The 21,007-nt window shown below is 59.3% G+C and overlaps 2 protein-coding genes across 2 annotated transcripts in view; both read right to left on the minus strand.

The window, feature by feature from the left end:
- Nucleotides 1–396: 396 nt before the first annotated feature.
- GRM2 (glutamate metabotropic receptor 2) lies at nt 397–7,194 on the minus strand. Its single transcript, XM_059856371.1, has 5 exons — nt 6,736–7,194; nt 4,168–5,005; nt 2,403–3,466; nt 1,354–1,528; nt 397–877 (listed from the first exon to the last, which is right to left on the minus strand). Exons 1-5 carry the CDS (start codon nt 7,192–7,194, stop codon nt 804–806), a joined length of 2,610 nt encoding a protein of 869 aa, XP_059712354.1. The 3' UTR covers nt 397–803.
- Nucleotides 7,195–12,497: 5,303 nt separating this feature from the next.
- Nucleotides 12,498–21,007, minus strand: part of TEX264 (testis expressed 264, ER-phagy receptor) — a 39,640-nt gene continuing 31,130 nt past the window's right edge. The window contains exons 5-6 of the mRNA XM_059856370.1: nt 20,047–20,218; nt 12,498–13,340 (exon numbers count right to left, since the gene is read on the minus strand). Of these exons, the coding sequence (XP_059712353.1) occupies nt 13,027–13,340; nt 20,047–20,218 (486 nt within the window). The 3' untranslated portion in view covers nt 12,498–13,026. The remainder of the gene's footprint in view (nt 13,341–20,046; nt 20,219–21,007) is intronic.

Here is a 21,007-nt window from a genome sequence, read left to right on the forward strand (position 1 = left end):
GGGAAGCGATGGGGGGGAGGCTTAGGCTCAGCCCAGCCACACTCGGTGGCTCTCCTGAGGCCAAAACCAGGAGGAAAACGTGAAAATGCAAAGCACTGGGGAAAGGGTGATGTGGTCCAAGGCTTGGCACGGGGGTGATGAGAAAGGCATCACTGGGAAGCTGGGGTGGGCTTTGGGGCGAGGGCAGTGTGTGGCACTACAGCAAGGGCGTGGGAGGTGCGGCGTGGGTTGGTGCAAGCCAAAAGCAGGAGGTGGAACGTGGCTTGAGAGGGAGTGGTGGTGTTCCCGGAGGCTGGGGACAAGAGGCAGGGGATGTGCCCCGGGGCTCGGGCCAAGCGGGTCTGCACCAGGGCTCAGTGCAAGGGACAGGGACAGGGTATTTGTGCACAGCTCAGTGCGAGGTCCGTGCCATGTGCACTACGGCTCAGTGCAGGGCTGGAGGACATTCACCATGGCTCAGTGCAAGCATGTGGGGGCACATGGCTCAGTGCAGGTGACGCAGAGGGATGTGCCATGGGTCGGTGCAAGGGCTGGGGACGTGCGCCGTGGCTCAGCTCAGGGAGGGGGATGTTCACCATGGCTCAGTGCAGGGTGTGGAGGACAGGGTACATGTAAGGTGGCTCAGTGCAAGGGAAGGGTGACACGTACCATGACCCGACATGTGGGATGTGTAGCTCGTGCTGGGGCAGGGACTGAGCCTCCCGGCTGCACCTGGCACCTCAGTGGGCCATGCTGCGGGCGCTGCTCTCCCTGGGAAGCAGTGGGGTGCTATATGGCAGCACCACAGCCTGGCCCCCCGTCCTTCACAAGGATGACGTTGTGGAATCCACCACCTCACGGCCATTGCACACCGTGGGCACGTATGGCGAGGCTGAGCCTGGACAGGAAGGCAGCAGTCAGGGCTGGGTTGGGGGTCTGGCAGTGGCACCGCCCAGCATCCCATAGCAGTGGTGCCCATGGAGTTGGGGTGGCAGGTGCCCAGGATGGCCATGTTCCCCTGGGTGCCCATAGTGGTCATATTCCCTGGAGCTAAAGGGGAGAGTGCCTCGGGTAGTGACAGGCACATGGGGGCAGCTGAATCCCCAGTGTTGGGGTGGAGAGTGTCCCCTCAGAGCAATGAGGGCCCCCCAGGAGCAGTACCCCTCTGGCAGCTGTGCTGTGCTGGGAGTTGAGGCATTGGGACAGGACAGGGAAGAGCCACTGGGGATACATCTGCCATTCCTCCCCATTTCCTGCTTTGCCCTACTCCACACCCCCCTTTTCTTCAGGAAGCCATGCTGAGGTGCCCACACACACCCCCCACCAGGAAAGGGGTGCTGTCCCCCAGCCCTTCCCCAGCCCCAGCATGCTCACCGTGGGACTGGCTGGAGCTGGCTGCTGCCACGCTGAACCGAGCGGTGCCCACGCGGTGACTGGCCACGTTCTTCTGCGGCTGGAAGAGGATGATGTGGAGCTTGGGGGTGAAGAGGCAGCCAAGGACCACGGTGCCGCTGAGGCTCACCGAGATGCACATGGTGGTGGTCTGGACCTGGAGACAGGGGTGGGCATCAGGTGCTCCACCCGTCAGCCCTCTGCCCCAAGCAGGGCAGGATGAAGCCCATGCTGTGGCACTGGCCAGCCCCGCTGGGCACAGGCTGCACCCTGCAGGCACATTCCACCCCACACCACTCTGTCAGGGTGGTCCTGCAGGAGACCCATGGGCAGAGTATGGACACTGCCCTTCTGGGGACAAGTTGCCCCTGCAAAGCAGGTACACCCTGAGCAGCATCCCCAGCCCTGCCCACATGCTGCTTTGTGGCACTGCCCGGGGCCAGAGCCTGCACTCCCCCACACCGCTGCCCACCCTCTCTGGAGGTGCAGGTTCTCTCTGGAAGCCCCTGACTAACTGCCCCCACCAACTCCTCAAGACTCATCAAGAATGTGTTTGGTTGTCCGTGCCAGGATGCACCCCATGCTACCCAGTTCCTGGCACTGCTTCCAGCCCAGGGACCAGGCTCGCCCTGGGGTTGGCATTCATGCCCTGGGCTGTGGTGTCTGGATGAGCCAGGGGCTGTCTCATGCTGTTGTGTCACCAGGCTGAAGGATGACTATCATTGCTCCATGATAGTCATGGCTATGGGGGATCTCTGGAGGTCTCAGGGCCATTTCCCATCCTCATCCTAGCAAAGGAGGGAGGAGGGCAGGTCCTCTCTCCAGGACTCATTGCCCCATCAGCCACAGCCCTTCAGGACCCTTCACCTGGTCCTGAATTACCCAGTGCAAAGGTGACCAGCACCAGGTGTGTGGATGCACACCCTTCCCCAGGCCCATGCATCTCCTAATCATGGACCCTACATGGCCCAGATCTCCAGGACCACTTAGATCAAGCCCTGTCAGAGGCCCCTCAGAGCTCCAGCTCTTACACGGTAGTCGCTGGAGGTCACATAGAAGATGGGCAGGAAGGCCAGCCAGATGATGCAGGTCGTGTACATGGTGAACCCAATGAACTTGGCCTCGTTGAAGTTTTCGGGACATTTCCGTGTCTTGAAGGCGTAGACCGTGCAGAGGACAATCAAGAGGACATTATAGGTGAGCGAAATGAGCATGTTGGAGTCACGGTTGTTGCACTTGAGGGTGACAATGTACCTCTTGTCAGGCTCAGTCTCCTTGCCTGTGCCAGGGGTCTCTACCAGCAGCCAGATGATGACGATGATCAGCTGGCAGGAGATGAGGGCCATGCAGATGACCACCTGTGATGTTGGGCTTATGAAGCGGGGGCGCTGGACGCCCTCCTTCACCCCACTGAAGATCCTGGCGATGCGATTCGTCTTGGTCAAGAGGGCCGAGTAGCAGACGGCGAAGGACGTGCCCAGCCCCAGGCGCCGGAGCGTGCACACCCCGGTGGAGGGCTTTGCGATGAAGATGAAGGTCATGCTGTAACACATGAGGACCCCAGTCAGCAGAATGTAGCACAGCTCTCGTCCAGAGGCCTTCACGATGGGAGTGTCGTTGTTCTTCACGAAGACTCCGATAACGAAGAGGGTGGAGATAAAGCCCAGGCAAGAGATAGTGACGGGACCGATGGCCCAGACGTCTTTCCAGCGGATGTACTCTTGGGGCAGCTCGTAGCAGCCATTCAGGGTCTCGTTGGGCCAGTAACCAAGACCGCAGTCCATGCAGGTGAACTCATCCAGCAGGTACTCGTAGGGCTGGCAGGGGATGCAGATCCAGCAGCAAATGTCTCCAGGCTGCATGCTCTTGATCTCATTTTTCTTGCAGGGGTCACTGCACTGGGACACGGGAATGGAAGTCTCAGCCCAGGGGATGAGGCTGGTGTCCAGCATGAGCCCCTCTGCCCAGTAGCCCACTTTCTGGTACCGGTACCGCCCGTCCATGTAGTGGTAGTTGAAGATGTTGTAGCGCCCGATGCCATCGCCGTAGCGGTCAAACCGAACTACGCTCTCGGTGTCTGCTGGCCTGAAAGGAGCTGCAGGGAGGAGAAGGAGAGACAGTCACTGCCTCAGGACAGGAGAACGCTCCCTCCAGGCCTCGAGGCAGGGCTCGTCCAGAGGGTCACATCCCACCATGGCCACAGGCAAATGCCCAGCCTGTTTCCTGCCTTCACTCACATCCTTGCTGCCTATGCACATGTCAGGAGCAGGAAAGCAGAGGTGGAGAGCTACCCACCTGCCTGAAAGCCTGTGAACCCCAGCTAGCTCTGCAGCGGCAGAGGGTTGTTGTGCAGCCTCCATGGCTCTCAGCGACACCTGGCAGCCAAGAAATCCTCAGCCCTAGTCACAGAGGACATGCTTCTAATTCACCCCAAACTACCCTGACCAAGGATATCCCTCCAGTTTAATCCCTGAAATGTGAATAAATCATGATGGTTGCAAGGACCCCTCTTCTTGAGGGTCCCTGGGGCTGGGTGAGGCTGGTCCCACCCAGCTGCAGCAGGATGGAGTTGGTGGCCAGCTTCTCTACACATTTCCACTGGGGACAGAAAGCCTGGATTGCCTCCCAAGGATGATGGTGGGCTGGCTGTGGCACCTCAAGACAACCACAGTCCTGGGCATGAACAGGCTGGAGGAACTGGAGGGTTTTGGGTCAAATTTGGGCCTCCTTGTTTCCTATCCTCCACCCATCCCTTTCCAGTTTGGCAGCCAAACCCCATCTCCACTTTGGACTCACCATCAAAATTAACATTGAGTATAAAGTCCTTGTAAAACCTCTTGCCATTGACAGGCTTCATGGCATCACAGAGCTTGGTGGAGTTGGGGCACAATGTCCGGTGCATGTTGTGCAGAGAGTGAGCCATGGCATAGACTGCATTGACCACAAACGTGATCTTGGACTCTGGCTCAAACTTGCCTGTCTTGAGGGAGTACCGGCTACAGTCCTGCGTGTGGAAGCTGCACCTAAACTTCTGCTCCCAAAACTCCCGAAACCAGGGGTTTCGGCTGTTATTGTAGGGGTGGAGGCTACGGAAGTAGGAAGCAAACTCCTTAATGGGGTAGGCTGCCAGTTCGATGGTGATGGCTCCCTCTGCCACTGCTTCGCTCCCGGCCACAACGCTCTCCAGGGCTCCCCACCCATCACTGGCCACCCACATGAAGGACACGTTGGCCCTCTGGGCAGCTGCCAGCAGCTCCCGGGCATCTTCACTTCGGGTGAATAGCACGACCACTCTGGCATTGGGCTTCTGCAGCAGAGCCCGGACCACTCCATCGTAGGTCTTCTTGTTCATGGAGCGCCCCACCTTCTCGGAGGTGGCGATGCAGATGTTGCGCATGCGGGCTTCCTGCTCGAAGGCCTCGATCCCCGTCTCCCCGTAGTCGCCCTCTGAGGCCACAGTGGAGACGTAGGTCCAGTTGAAGAAGCGGAGGATCTCTGCCATGGCTTTGGCTTGGTAGAAGTCTGGAGGGACAGTGCGGGCGAAGTAGTCATAGCGGGACTTGTCACTGAGCTTGGCACTGGTGGAGGCATAGCTGATCTGTGGGATCTGGAAGAGCCGCAGCAGGTTGGCCACCTGCATGTAGGAGGAGAGGTGAGTGCCTGACGGGGTGGCCAGCAAGGGACATTCCTATGGGGGGACCCCCGCCCTGCACCCATTGCTTCACGATGCTTCCAAACACAACCATTGGGCTGAGGAGCAACCATCCCAACCCAGAGCATCCTGATCTGTGGAGGGACTGGAGGAGAATGGAAGGCACATTCACAGAGTGTCTGAGCCCTCAGACATGCACATTTATCTTTAATTTTTTTTTTTTTTTTTAGTGATTCAAGCACTACACTTTGAAATTTGGGTCTGGGGAGGGGACAAAAGCAGAAAGTCTGCGATAGGTGACCTGTGGGAGATTCTCAATGGCAAGGAGAAATCCAGGATGCCTGGCAGCCCTACAGCACAAGGGGAATGGATTCTAGGGGCTGGGAGCCAGGGCAGAGTCCCCCCACCAGGCTGGGGGATGCTGCAGAAATGGGTCAGGGGAGCAGCGCCTGCGCATCCCATATCAGGAGCTCAGGGGACTGGCACCTTCCAGCCACTCAGCAGAATCCCTCGTTAGCTTCAAAGGGGAAAAAAGCCCCACTAATGAGGCTGTTAAAACCCAGGCTCTGGGGGCAGCAAGGGGACCTCGGGTGTGCCAGCGGGGCTGCCAAGCCTGCCCACATCTCACTGCTCCCCAGGCAGGAGACATGGCTTAATTAACGTGGACAAACGATCTTGACGACAAATTCCCCTAATGGCAAGAGTGTCCCCGAGCACAGTGATGCTGCTGCCTGTCCTCACCATGCATGGGAGCTGCCAGCCTCCCATGTCCCTCCAGTGCCCCTTGAGTTCCCCAGCCAGCCCACATTCTGCCCCTGCTGACACCTGCCTGCCCGGGGTTGGGACATGGGGACATGCTGGGTTCCTAGCAGGAGAAGGGACAAGTGCCCAGGTGGGCTGGGATGCTGCCTCCATCATGCAGTCCCAGATTCTTCTACCCCATAACTGGGGGACGCAGGGACCCCAGGGACCAGGACACACAGTCTGGCACATGCTGGGGACTCATTAAATCTCAGCAAGCATGTGGCACACTGGACACCCCTGTGACTCAGCTGGTCCTGCTGAGTCCTGCATCCTCAGGGGATGCTCTTCTCCCTGCTGAAACCAGCCTCCAGGTCCACAGAGCTGTGGTTTTGGGGACTGAGGTGCACCCCACCCAGGGTCACAGCCAGGTCTGAAGTTTGAGGTGCCTGTTCCTGTGGGATCACTGGGGACACAGGGGCACTTGTCCTCTGAGCACACCCTGCCTTAGCCAGGGAGCCCTATGGCTGAGCCCCTCAGAGGTGCATGTACCTTGCAGCACCTCATGGGCTGACCTTTGGGGGGAAAGGGGGACAGTGCCCCCTCACACTGGTCTGCTCTGTCTGCCACAGTCCAGACATGAGCTAGGCTGAGGAGCTGCACATGCCTCCTTGAACACAGGAGAGGAATAAACACCTGTCCCCATGTCAGGCTTGGCTCCTACGGAGTGTTGGGGGATCCATGCAGCCCCCAAGGGGACCCCAGGCACAATCACAGAGAGATGGTTCGTTCAGGTGCCTGCCTAGCATTCCCTCCCAGCTGGAGAAAGGGGCAGAGCATCACTGTGAGGGATGAGTGAGCTTCCCTGTGCCACACTGGCAGTGGCATCCCTGCACTGCTGCCAAGGTTTTATCCCCCTTCCCCACTTCAAACCCCCAACCCCATCGGAGCCCCTCTTGCCTGGGAGGTACCTGGATGGAAACATCACTGTAGGAGCCCCCGATGACGCCGGTGATGGCAGTGGGAACATCATCGTGGACAGCGTAGGAGCCATCGGGGCAGATGTGCTCAGAGCCATCCACCCTGGTAAGGGAGGCACGGACGAAGTCAAGGGACTGCTCTAGGGCATAGGTGTCCTTGGAACAGGTGTCCAGGATGTGAGCACCCAGCTTCACCCCTGGCAGGATGCTCCCATCCTTGTTGATCTCGTCCAGGGCGAAGAGCATGGCCTCCAGGCGCTGGATGCCCCGGTGCTCGTTGATCTTGCCGCAGTCTTCACTCCCCACTCCTTTCTCGTGGACGGGGAAGAGGCCCCCAATCACCAGGTCCCCATCCATGCTGATCTCCTTCTTGCCAGCCATGCCATGCCCAGCAGCCAGACAGGTGGCCAGGTGCATCAGCCCCAGCCAGGCGGCCAAGGGGACCGCCATGGGGTGTGCTGCTGCTGGCTGGGGGACCCACACCACCCCGTGTCACCCGCTGCCACCTGTCAAGGTGAGGGCAGGCAGTCCCCAGGCATTGGGTGGTGGGGGGTGGCACGGCGTGGTGTCAGTGGGAGAGAGGTGGTGTCACCCCAGCAGAGCCCTCGGCACCTGGAAAAGCAAAGGGAAAAGCCGCTGGGTCTGCGGGATGCAAGGCATGACAGGGACAGGGACAGTCAGTGCTGCACAGGAGAGCCAGGCCATGAGTCTGCATGTGCCCCTCACCCAGGATGCCCTTAGGAAGAAATCCCCTGCAGAAAGGCAAGATGAGCAGGTGCAATAGCTCCCACAGTGACCCGGCAGAACCCCCAGGACACACAAGTGACACAGATTCCAGGGCACATGGAGGGGCACAGGGACCAGTCTCCCCACAGCACTCCCAAGGGACACACTGGCATAGGGGTGGGCACAGAGCTGGCCCCTCTGGTAGCATCGGGCAGAACAGCCTGCAGGGGGACAGCTTGACAGCCCTGAAATATCACACAGGGAGAAAGAGCCAGGGATGTCACCTGGCACAGGGAGACCAGGCTAGGCAGATAGAGCCAAGGCCGGCTCCAAGCCGAGCCCCCGACCCACGCAGCAGCATCAGGGGTGCTGACAGATCCCACCCTCCAGCTGAGAGCACTGCCAAAAGCAGCCAGCCATCAGCCCACCGTGCCCACAGCACCCAGTGCCCACAGTATTTTAATCTCCATCCCATAGCCATGGAGCTGCTGCTGCTCCCAGGGCTGTCTGTGGCACTGGGCTGGAGCAGGGACTCTCCACTGGCTTCACCCTCACACAGCAACGCTCAGGTTCTGGCAGTCGCGGTGCTTCAGAGTCTGTTCTCTCACCACCGCCCCTTCCTTCCCTGTATACTAAATTCAGAGATTTCAGTAAAAGTAAGAGCCAGGTTTGCTGACTCCCTCTGCAGAAAGCACGGAGGCGCGGGGGAATCAAAGGCTTTTGCAGCAGGCAGGCCTTGTTTTGGCAGAAGATGCAGTCCCCTCCGAGACTGGTTGTCTTTTCCCAAATCACAGGAGAGATTTGTTTCCCATTTGAAGCTGACTGCTGAAATCCCACGGGGCTGGCATTTCAGGGACCATGGGAGAAGGAGACCCCCTGGCAGTCCAGAAGCCTCAGGCTGCTCTGGAATGGGAAGCTGATGATGCTGTGACTGGACCACGGCCTCTTCCACAGCCCAGCAGTGCTTGTGGGGGCACAGAGGGTGGGAGGGGGATGCCAGAGAGACCTGGCCCCCTGCAGTTCCCTGCAGCCTGTACTGAGGCTGCTCCCCCTGAGCAGGAGGAGGGGACCCCTTGATGCCCCCATGCTGCTCCCAGACACGTGATGGCTGTGCTGGGGGAGCCCTCCAGCAAGCAGCTAGAGCTGGCAGTGATGCCCTGGGGGCTGCAGGCAGCAGTGTGACACAGAGCGTAATGGGGTGGGGTGGGGTGACACATGCAGACCTCCTCCTCTTCCTCCATGCCCCTAAGTGCCTTTCTCAGGTGTTGTCTACTGCTGCTGCCAAGTCCCCATCTGTCTCAGGGCATCTCCTACCTGACCCTCAGTGTGAAGGACTTTGGAGATGAGAGAAGGAAGGGTCCCTGCCTTATTTCAGGAATAAATGCTTCTAAGGGTGCTGGAGTTTCCTCAAGCAGGGAAGAGGCCACAAGCACATAGATTATTGATGGAGCTCATCAGTGGCAGGCTGAGCCTGGCACAGGGGTCCAATGGCACTGGCAGCCCGGGTCCTTGTGGTCCAGGTCTTTGGGACAGGTGACAGGACCCACCAGATGAAAGGCACCTTCAGGCCAAGCTCCTGTGAAGGGCAAACCACCACCCACCCGGCAGCGAGCCACGATGGACAGTGAGCAGGGCTCCCGCCATTCCCACAGCTGCTCAGCTCGGTTGGTTTAGTGCCGGGGGTTTGACAGCCCGCGGGAACCTCTGGAGAGCGTCGGGGAATTGACGCACCGGGTAGGGCAGAGCCAAGTCCAGCCCGACAGCCACGGTACGGCGGGAAGCTCCTGCCGGCCGCGGGCAGCATCTCCTCGCACCGCGAGTGGGGTGGGTGAGAAGGGGCCGTGACGACTCCGTGCTCGGAGAGCTTCTCACTCCCTGCCAGGAGCCCTGACCCCTCCGACAGCGGCATCCTAGGGGCTGTGCGACACCTGGGGCGTGTGCGAGAGCGGCAGGGCTGCGGGGGCGCAGGGACAGTGTCGCCTCCCGTGGAGGTCCCGGAGGTCCCACAGCCACCGAGCTCTGCCAGGAGCCCCTAGCTATGCCCTGCACAAGGGCAGCCAGCCCCGAGACCCCTCGGGGCTGAGGCGCCTCCCCGGGGCCCTCCCCCGGCCCCCGCGGCCGCCCCACATCCCGTCCCGAGAGCGCCCCGAGATCCGGCTGCCCCGGCACACTCACAGCCCCGTCAAAGCCCCGGCCCTCCCCGGCCCGCACAGCCGGACGGGAGAGCAGGGGGAACAGCAGGGACGGCGATCTGTCCCCGCCGGGCCGGGCGGTGACCCCGCGTCCCTGCCCCGGTGCCGGCGGACAGCCCCGGACGGAGGGGCGGCGGCGGGTCCTGCTGAGCACCACTGCGGGGCTCGGGGCTGCCGGATCACCGGGGGACGAGAACCCCCCAAGCTGTTCTCCCCGAGCTCCGCGTCTTGCGCCGGGCAAGGGTGAGCGGCGGGAGCAGCGCCGGTGCCGCCCGGACCGCCCGCATCCCCGACCCCACCGGTGCCGGTGCCGGTGCCCGTGCTCTGCTCTCGTCCCGCAGCTCCGGGAGCTCCGGCACCGGGCACCGGTCTCCGAGCCCCGCCGTGGCGCGACCCCGACGGCAGCGGGGTATCGCCGGTCTCCGTGCCGCTCCACCGCCGGCACCGGGGCTCTGGAGACGCCGACGCGCCGCCAGTGCACGGCGCGAACCGAGGTCACGGCGATGGGAGCGCCGGGGTGGGACCGCAGCCCTTACCTGGGCCCGGCGGACTGTGCCGGGAGCCGGTGCCAGCGCCGGTGCCGCGGCTGTCTCGGAGCTGCGGCTGCCACCGCCTCCCGCCGCCGCCTCTGACACTCAGCCAGCCCCAGCAGAGCGGAGCCGCTCCGCCCCCCGCCCGGCCCGGCCCCGGCCCCCGCCCCGGTCCGGCCCGGCCCGGTGGGCAGCGGCACCCCCGGGGCCGCCCCGACTGCCCCCCGCTCGCTCCGGCACCGGCTGAGCCGGGCAGGACACTGCCGGGGCTGGGGCAAAGCCGGGGGCAGATGGCCAGGTCCAGGCAGAGCACGGGCAGAACACGGGCAGGACATGGACTGAGAAAGTAAAACACAGGCAAGACGCAGCCAGGTCCAGCAAGGGATGGTCAGACTGAGCCAGAGCACCGTCAGGATGCAAGCAAGACATGGCCAGAGAAGGCAGGAGCTGCTCTGCACCCTGGCAGACCTGGCAGGGCACAGCTCGGCACCTGCTCCCCGGGCCCCAGAGCCTCCTGCTCATTCCCAGTCAGTGAGAGGGGACCCAGCCCCAGATCAATTCCACAGCCACAAGCTGGTGCCCCAGGGTTTGTTCCCCCCTTGCCTGGCCTGCCCTCTGCTCTCCAAGTCCTTGGGAGGAGCTCAGGCATCCGGGATTACCCCACTGCCCACCTGCATTCCACACTACCCCAGCACTCACCTGCATTCCAAACACCCAGCTGGGGAAGGCTTTGGACCATACCAAAAGAGGCACGGGCAGGGCTGCGTCCCAGATCTCCACCAATCTCCCAAACTCTTCCTAGAGCCGTTCAGCTGCCCAGGATCCTGTGGCACTGCATCCCCAGAGCTGCATCAGAGACAAGAACGGGACAGGGGACAAGCCTGCTTCTGGACACTGCCCCGAGTAACCACCTCACCACCGTGTGCCTCAGTTTCCCCTCTGCCGGCTTCTGCACTCGCAGGCTGTGGGTTAAGGGCACTGCAGTGAGTCAGACTCTGCTGGACTCCCTTCCCCCCGGCAAACCTGGTATGAGGAGTGATAACTCTGAATGTCCGTGGCAAAGTCCCCAGGAGGACCCCAGATCCCACCAGCCCTGTCCTTTCAAGACTGTTGGCACAGACAGAGTGGGACACTGGGCAGAGGAGGGTGCCTGGGCGAGCTCACCGCTGCAGGCCGGGGTGGGCAGAGGTGACAAGGAGGACTGGAGGTGTGCTGTACCAAGGGATGTGGCACTGCTGTGGTCCCACCTCCCCTCAGCGGGTGGGTCCTGGCTCCAGCCTCACACACACCTCGGCACCGGCTGCATCGTCCCGGCTGCTGCTCCAGAAGGATGGCAAAGCCCCCTGGTGCCCGGCTTCAGTGGGGTTAGGGGACAAGCACCATCAGTATCCATCCACTGCCTGGCTCCAATCCCCCGGGAGCCTCAGCCAAGCATAAATATTTCAGGGGGCTTGGCAGTTTTGTAATAACCAGCAACAAAGATAAACACCGGGAAGAGCAATATTTTTCCATGTGGGCTGGAGGAGTTTAATATTTTATCACTCAGAGCACAAAATATTTATGAACAATCTCATGTCAATCACTGGCTGAGGACTAATCATGACCTTTCCAAGCCAGGGAGGACACATTCCCACCATGGAGAGACAGCCAGACTTCCCCTGGCCCTGACACCCCCACCCCAAGTCCCAGTTTTGGGCTGCCACGTTTGACCACCAGGAAACAATTCCTGGGCTGCTGGAGGCACCAAGGGCACTCAGCAGGTGCTCTGGCACCTGGCATTGCCCTGTGGCACTGTGACCATGATGTCCAGGCTGTTCCCTTGTCCCAGGCTGAGAGACAGGGAACAGGGACCACCAGAGGCTGCCCTCCCTGCCTGCATTCCACAGCAGCAGGACAGACAGACGGGATGTCAGGAAGGCACAGTGCAGGCAGCCTGGTGTCCCCTGCCACAGGAGGAGGCCCAGCAGCAGTTTTATGTCTGGCTTTATACTGGTTTTACTCTCCACAGGTTCCTACGAGGAGTGGGGATGCCACATCCCTCCAGCTCTGCCCAGCTCAGCACGGCAGCTGGGACCCTTCCTTCCCCACTTCCCCTGCAGCTTGCACAAGCTGGGGGCAGACCCCATGCCCTGCTGGGTTGCCCAGGCAGGGAGAAAGCCTGAGCAGCAGGGATGTAGAGCTACTGGGCAGCTCTTTGGCTCAGTTGAGGGCTGTAGGGGCAGCTCCCATCCACAGCCCACCCCCCACCATGGGACAGGATGGCACAATTGGCCAAAGGACAAGTCAGCAATGCACCAGCCACCAGTGAGGAAAAGCATCCACTTTATTATAGACCCCAAAGCGCCCGTGGCAGTGCCAGGAAGACCACATTTACATGGGATGTTTCCATTGTTCAGCAAGGGGAAGAGAAGAGGGGAACAAACCCAACTGACCCAACTCACAGCTCTTTGGTGCTAGAAAACATGGTGGTGCAGCAGAGAGAAGCTGTGGGTGAGAGGGGCACCAGCAGAGATGAGGGGGAACATCTCTGACATCCACCACCATCCCCCAGACACCTGCAAGGATCCTGCCATGTGCCTGGACACACACACACGGCAAATGCAGTTCGCTGTCCCCCCAGCCTGCACCTAACCCTGTGCCACCAAGCACCACAGAACCCCCCCACCTCCCAGCACCCCCAAAAACGGTCAAACACCCTTTCTGCAAAGAGGGAGAGCAGGTCTTGGGGGGAATCAGCAACCAAAATCTCTTGGCTGGAGAGGAAGAAGGTGGGAAAGGCAACTGGTTCCCAGTAACTCAGACCCCGGTGGGAGGTGAGGCAGCCAGGTCTCTCTTCACTCCTCTCCTCTCTCAGCAGCAATGGGCTCCTTGGTCCACTTGTCTGTGAGCTCCTGGCTGCCCGCGTGGCCTGCATCAGGCAGCAGCCCCGGGGCTCCCTCCCCATCCCCGGCAGCCTCCAGGTCCAGCTCCTCGAAGGAGGAGCCGCTGGCTCCCGATTCGCTGTAGCTGTGCTCGCTGCGCGTGTCCGCCTCCTCCCGGCCGCGGCTGCCTGGGAAGGGCAGCAGGATGGAGGTGGCCACCGAGGTGTCCCTGCTGTCAGTTGTGGCCTCCACGCTGATGGAGCTCGTCTCACTCATGGTGTCGACCCCTGGGATAGAGAGAGAATGGGGAAGAGTGAACGCTGTGGGAAGGAGGCAATGGGGATGGGGGCCACAGCCTTCGAAGCCACCAGAAGCCTGTGAGGTATCAGGCCACAGTGGAGACCAGCTCCTACCTCTTGTCACCTCCTATGCCTTTGAGACGTGACCAGGTCAAGAATGGGCTGAGCTCAGACTGCTCCCTGAAATCAGGAACCCCCAAGGCAGCACAAACAACCTCAAACAGCTTCCAGCCATACCCTGACCTGGCCACACCATGGCCACACAGCTGCTCCCCATGCACATAACAAGGACCTGCCAAGCCCTTCTTTAGGGAGAACTCATGCTTGTCTCTGGCATGGCACCAGCAATGAGACAAAGGGCAGGAAGGACACTGGGCTGCGAGGGTGATGTGGAGCTGCAGCACTGTTTAAGCACCCATGGGGATGATGGTACAAGTGCAAATCCTCAGATGTTCTGCTGTCAGAAGCAGGTATGTATGTCCAGCCTCATGCCAGGGCATCCTGGTGCCTTCAGCACCAAGTAGCCTGCTTCCACTTCCTCCATGGCTCCCCCACAGCTGGCAGCTCAGGCAGCAGTGTGAAGATAGGCAGGAGAGCAGCAGGCAGGTCTCAGGGTGCCAGAGGATAGGGGGAGCCTTCCTGACTCATTCTGTGCTTCTCCACATGACCTGGCTGCCAGCCACACCCCTGGTCTCATGACCAGGCCCCCCGGGGCTGGCCCTGCCTGCACAGGTGGACCCCTTGGCCCACCTCCTCCTCCCCAGACCCCTGCCTCATTAGCTCCATCGACAATACAATTAAGGAGCCCACAAGGAGAGGAATGTGTCAGATTGAGACCAGCAGCTTGGTGCTGTTGCCAGAGCAACCAGCCAGGAGACAAAACGCTCTGTTAAACATTAATTATTGTTAATTATGACATCACAGAGCCACATGGTTTATTATGACATCACAGATCCTCATTGTTAATTATGATATGTCTGCAAGCACTGGGCAGGCTCTTTCATCATGGCCCTGCCTGCTCTATCTCCTCCCTGCCTGCCTTGTATCAGTGGGAAGTGAGTGCCAGGCTGTCACTTCTCAGCACATCCATCCATGCTGGACTGAACACCCCTGCTGAGGATCATGCCCCACACCAGGAGGGAAACCAGGAGGACCCCCACTCAGCAGCAGCACTCGTGGAGGGCCAGGGCTTGCCACCAACGGGGCTGGGAAGTGGCAAATGGGAGCCTCTTTGCAGTCATCACCATCCGAGGTGGAAGAGGAGAGCCCTCTTCTCCCCATTGTCTCCTGCTGGTGCAGCTCCATCCTCAGCTGCTGGCATGGGACTGCCTTGGGTTTCCACAGGCATTTCCAGCCTCCTACAGCTCCTGCAGCCAGGGCACCCAAGGCTGGGCTGCTTGTTCTCCTGCAGCTGTGTGGCAGCCACTGATCTCCTGAAGGAGATTCACCAAGGAGGGAACTTTCCTTCCAAACATCCTTAAATCCTTTTTCTGTGCTGTTTTTCTTCCCGGCCTGGGCAGCTGCCAGCAGAGCTGCTGGTAAATGGCAGTCCTGAGCAGCATCATCCCACGGCCCTGCCGCCTGAGCGACGGCTGCTCCGGGAGGACCCAGCAGTGGTAGCAGGATGAGGGGTAGCCAGAAAAGATCCACAGACACAGTGCACCCACTGCTTCATCCCACCTGGTTGGCGTATTGGCTTCATCCTGGAAAGGAACCTGAGCCTCCACCCTCTCACCTTGGCAACCCTTTGGGCAGCTGGCACAAACCGAGCCCTCAGCCCCTCCCCAGGCAATGCCAGGTGACCCCTCCCATGGAAAGAAGGAAAAAACCACTGCCCACTAACACACACTGCCTTTGCTGCAGCATCAGGGAGCACTTTGACATGGAAACTACATTTACCCTAAGTTAAAAAGGATGTTCTGCACGCTGCAGCGAGGCGCTCGCTGAGGGGGACAGCAGCCACTGAGTGGGCAGCAGAAAGGTGGGAGATGCTGTCCTGTCCCACCTGACAGGACCTTAGCAGGGCACTGGGTCAGCAGGGAGCCTCTGGGAAGATCAAGAGCTGCTGGGGAAGGGGAGTGTGCAGACCCTGAGCCTTGAAGACAAATTAGGGTTTGCAAAGTTTATAGTGGTGATCTGAAAAGAAGAAATAATCTGATTTGGCCAAATTGGTGGCCTGAGGTGACATGGATATGTTCCCACCATGGCTTCATGACAGCTCATGTTATGTGTGGCCATCTTGCGTCCCTCTAAGATCCCAGGGGACAGGAGTGACACCAACCCCCAAGCAGTGCCCTTCCTGCTCAGCACCTCTCTCCTGGCACCCTAGGGAATATTTCGGCTCAGAAGTTGTCATGTAACCCCATGACACAAAGCAAAGAAGCTCCTGAGGAGAAGAGCAGCAGCTCAGGAAGAAGACAGGGATGAAGCTGACCTACACACTGCTCCAAGCCACCACTGTGGGAAAGCACTGCTGTCCTTGCTCTCATAGCCACCCTCCTCTCCCTCGCTCCAAGGGTGACAATAAATTGAGTCCTGTTTCCCTTCAGCCGGGCACTTTGTCACTGCTCTGTCACTTCTGATCATGTTCGAGCAGCCTCAGCTGGCAAATCTGCCCAGTTCAGCAGCCTCGCTCTCCTCTGCACAGGAGAAGGCTGGCTCTGGCATGGCCACTCAGCCTGGCCAGGATAAATGTCTGGGGTGGGCAGGGCAACAGAGCTGCTGCTGCCAGGGACCGTGTGGGGTCAGCTCTGACAGGGCAATGTGGCAGGAACACCCAGCTGTCCTAACAGGGAGGCCAGGAAGGCAGTGCAAGGGGCTCTCAGAGGGCAACCAAAGCCCTGTGGGTGGGCAAGCAGGGATTCAGCCCCCATCTCACAGGCACACACTTCCAGCAGCTGTCATACCCACTTGTCCATCCTTCCCCACACACTTTGTTTGGTCCTCCTTGCATCCACCTTCCCATTCCTTGCATCCACCTTCCCAAGGCTCGTCCTTACACCAGGAACCAGTCCAACATCCTGATCCAGCATGGCTTTTCCCTCTGGCACATTGTGAGGCAGCAGCCATCCTCTATTGAAACTCGCCCTTGACCTTGCTCCCTCAAAGATGGCCCAGCCATCCCACTGCACTCTCACTCAGCAGGAACATGGAACCCAGGAGTTTTCATCTGGGGCACTGTCTGGGGTGAAGCCATGATAAGGAAAAGCCAGTGCCACCCAGGAAGAAGGGATATCAAGCAGCCAACTCCAAGAGGCCAGCCAGGGATGGGTGCAATGGGAACCACTCACCCCACACTGCCAATGAGCTTGGTGGAGACCTGCCTCCCCAGACAGTTCAGCCTTGCGCCATACCAGGCACTGACATTCCCAAATCCAGAATGAGGGCAGGCAACACCCCAGTGCCACACTGATGCCTGAGCAGTGCTCCACTCCTGGTGCTCCTGGGCCCTTTCCTTCCCCTCATTTCTTCCCCTCATATTTATCACCCCTAAATACAGTGCACTGCCAGGGGGCACAGCTCGTCCATGACTGCTGAAGCTTACACACCAGGAGAGACTGGGGCCCTTCCCAGGATGTAGAGGCAGGCAGGAACAGGCAGGGCTCTTTGAAGATTGGAAGCACACAAGGATGAGGCAGAACACACCAGGAAAGTTACTCCTGTGTGGCACTGGAGCTCAGGGCGTGATGCCATCAGTTGTACCTGAATGCTGTGGGACAGACTCTGCTCCATGAAAATGATCACCTGAGATTCTGGGCAGAGCCACAAGCTCGGGAACCATCTGTGTTCATGCCAGCAAGCCCGTGTGGAGAGGCTGCTTTTGTTTGCTTTCACCTTCCAGGCGCAGCAGCGGGGTCACTGCAGAGCGCCGCTGGGAGGGAGCTGGCAGCGAGGACCGGCCCTAGAAAACAATTAAGTACAAAACAACTGATCCTGATTGACACTGGCCCCCTGCAGACCCATCAGCCGCCTTCCTAAAACGCTTCCTGTCTTTCCAATGACCCTGACCATGCTGAAGAAGGGACGGAATTGGTGCAGAGGCAGCCACAGCCCCCGGCCCCTTCGCTGTGTGTTGAGTGTGTCTGTCCTCAGCAGAGCTGCCAGCACCCTGCTCTGTGCAGAGCAGCACAGAAAGCAGAGAGCCCAGACCATGTCCCATGAACTCGCAGCCACAGGCTCCCAGCATCTCCCAGGGTGAGCTCAGGAGCAAGGACAGCAGGTGATAGCCTAAATGGAGAGATGTGCTCCAAGGTCAGGAGGCTCGAGAAAACAAACCCAAGCTTTTCTCACACTTTCACGTCGCTTGGTACCGTCTGGCACCAGCCACAATGACAGGTGAGGAGAAATGGCAACACCTTCCACTTGGAACTTCTCAGGTCTTTAATTCAAAGAAAGCAAAATCCAGCTGCTAGTGGGGAGTTTCTTGAGCTGTGACTGACCAGTGGTGTGTTCACACAGAATGTTAATCAACATGATGTCCATGCTGAAATCACACTCAATGCTCTTATCTCAGTATTTTGGGAGGGGGAAAGAGGAGGCCTTTGGGAGAGGAAATGGGGCCCAGAACCTTCCCTGTCTCCACTTATCCTTTGAGGCACAATGGGTATCAAAGTGCTACACCTGGATTTGTGCAGCTCAGGCACAGCCAGAGGATCTGAGAGCCACAATCAGGGACTGCCACCTGCCCCCACTGTCCTGGGAGCACTTTCTGAGCCTCCAGCAGAGCAGGACCATTTGAAACATCCATTCAAACCTGAGAAGGATCAAGAAATAACTCAAATACAAGCAACTGGGGTTGAGCAGAGACCATGCTGACAGGCAGGGACACATTGCTGTGCCCACCCTCCAGCTGGCAGGGGAAAGCTTGAAAACTGTCACAGACATCCTGGGATCCCCTGGGTCACCAAGATCTCATTTTCATCATGCCTGTTGAAGGGCTGCGACTAACTGGAGCTTGCTTCTAGAGGGACTGCCCAGGGAAGAAGGCTAAAAAGGATGGGAAAAGAGGTTTCTCTTTCTCCAACTCAGAGGTGATTGCACAGATCCCAGCACATAAAAATCTTCAGGAAGGGAGGACCAATCTCATTCCATAAGGTGTAATCTTCATGGGACCACCAAAGCCCTCACGCAGGAGCTGCACAAGCCACCCATAGGCTTGCTACATCCTCAGCCAGAGCAAGGATGTGACACCCCATATGTGGTTCTGCCACTGTGTCCAGCAGTGAAAATCACTGTGCAACATCCTCTTTAGTGTTACAGGCAGGGCCAACCTCACAGGTATTATTATTTTAAGTTGCTTTTGTGCAGACTCAGCAGACAGCACTGCATCAGATTGCACTGACAAAAGTTCATCTGTGTGCCTGGAAGGGAAGGGGTGGTGGAGGAGCTGGCCCAGAGCTGCTGCTGGGGAGCCCGGCCCAGAGTGAGAAAGTCCAATGTCATTTGCCTTCTAAAACTGGGAAGACCCTCCTAGTCCTTCTTCCAGCAGGGCAGAGGACTCCCCCACTGCGGGCATGCTGGCAGTGGCACCCCAGGGAAAGCACTGAGACAGGCACAGGGCAGTGGCTGCTCCAAGCACCCCTGGCTGTGCTGTGGGATTTGCACCCCCTGAGCAGGCACACTGGAGCACATGCAGCTATGAAGGCATCACCCTTGAGCTGCCTTTGCTCCCATGGATCCTGCCATCCCTCTCCAACACCAAGGGGTGACTACAGGAAGCTGTCAGAGTGAGTGGGCTTTGGGGCACCTCTGCCCAAGCAGGGCTGGTGCCACCCCAACACAAGGCAGACAAAGAGGAGAAGAGCCAAGTGAGCACCATGCTAACAGGGGCCCTGGAAGGGCTGGGAACCAGCTCCAATTAGACTCCTCATTGCAACACTAAATGGACAGAGATCCCAGAAAGCAATTCCCAGGCTTGCTTTTATGTGATTAAGAATTAAAGCGACCCAAACCTGAAGATGCGTTGAAGCAAATGACCCAAGTGCCCGCCAGGCGAGCACAGCCCTCATGGTTTTTTCATGCCCATTACACAAGCGTGGGCAATCCGTGGGGCAGGGGGGAGGCCCCTGCCAGCAGCCAGCTCAGATGTGCTGTCCAGTGCCTGGGAATGCTTGGACAGCCAGCTCCTACATCTCGCAGGCACGGGAGCATGTGGGCTGCTGAAGGCAACTAGCATTTTGGGTTACTATAGCACTGCCGTTCTGCGCCTACAGCCATTGTGGTCCCTTCCTGTATGAATACATCCAGGCTCCAACAAATCTTGCTGAGCAGATGCTCTCAGGCAACTCCACCACGAGCTACAGCAACCTGGTATTTAAGCTCTTTGCAATCCCAACATGTAACAGATGAAGATGAGATCAAGGAAGATGTATTTGACAAAGAGAAAAACAAGCCCAGCTGCAACTAAAAGCTGTGAGATCCAGCTCTGTGCTGACAACGGTGGGCCAGTAGCTTAACCCAAAACTGCAAGAATTCCTGGGTGCTCCCTAAGGCATGCCATGACATCTCAGGGGATGTCATCTCGGATCCCTGGGATCAGCCCAGGGTGAGGGGAAGAGGAGTGCGAGACTCAGTGGTTGGGTACCAGGTGGGCACAGGCCAGTGCCTCTCTGCTCGGGCAGCAGGACTGGGGATACCAGGACCCCACCTCTGTGAGGGCTGTTGAAGATGGAGCCTGTGCACAAGCCACGGATACCTGTGATGTCTGTCTGGGCATCCTCAGCCACAGCTGCAGCAGCCCTGCTCTTCCTCTCCAGTTCTTTCATTTCAGGCACATAGAAGTCCCCTTGGCGGGCAAGGGGACACACGAAGTAGATGCGGTCCTGCTTGTAGATCTCGATCCGGGGGTGGGCACACAGCTTCCTCTCCTGGAAGACACAAAGTAGCCATGGGCAGGGATGTGTCCTCGCCCCCCACCCCAGCAGCTCCCCCACCACACTGACCTGCCAGCCTGGCCAGGTCAGCCTGGTCCTCTTTGCCCACAGGCATGGAGGCCTAGTGAGAAGCAGAGGGTGCCATCCCAAAACCATGGTGACGCTTTCCCCACCACACCAACCCCAGGTACCAGGGCAGGCAGGCTGGCCCAGAAGGTAAGCAGCCAGCTGGGCTCCAGGAGGAGGTGCTGAAGACCCCCAGCCCAGGCTTGGTTTTGATGCTCTTATTTTGAGCTGGAGCAAGGGCTTTTGGAGAGCCAGGCAGCTGCTTCACACAGACCTGCCAGATCTCCAGTTCCTGCTGGCAGCACAGCCCCATGAGCAGCACAGCCCCATGAGCAGGCCCAGCACTTCTCTGCTAATTAATACAATCCAGAGATAACAGCTCAAGCAGCTCCTTTAAGAACGGCGAGGGCAGGGGGAGTGGGAGATGAATCCCTGGCATTTCAGACAAGTCCCCCTCCGCCTTTTCCTCACCCCACCTCCCCCTGGCAGTGCTCCTCGAGACCTCAGACCCCAGCCTGTCAGGGACCCCTGACAGGGGCATGTCCCCCGGGCTGTTCAGCCCATGCTGAGCCGGGGCTCTGGGGACTCCTGGGGTGCCAAGGCCGAGAGAGGAGCAGCTGGACCCTCCTGCCACCCCCTCCTCGCCCGCCCGCCCGCCAGCTGCTCGCTGGCAGAGGGGGCGGCTGATTACAAGCCGGGTGAGAAAGGAGAGTGTCT

This window comes from Haemorhous mexicanus, chromosome 11, assembly GCF_027477595.1.
Source record: "Haemorhous mexicanus isolate bHaeMex1 chromosome 11, bHaeMex1.pri, whole genome shotgun sequence".
In the NCBI taxonomy this organism is placed as follows: Eukaryota; Metazoa; Chordata; class Aves; order Passeriformes; family Fringillidae; genus Haemorhous; species Haemorhous mexicanus.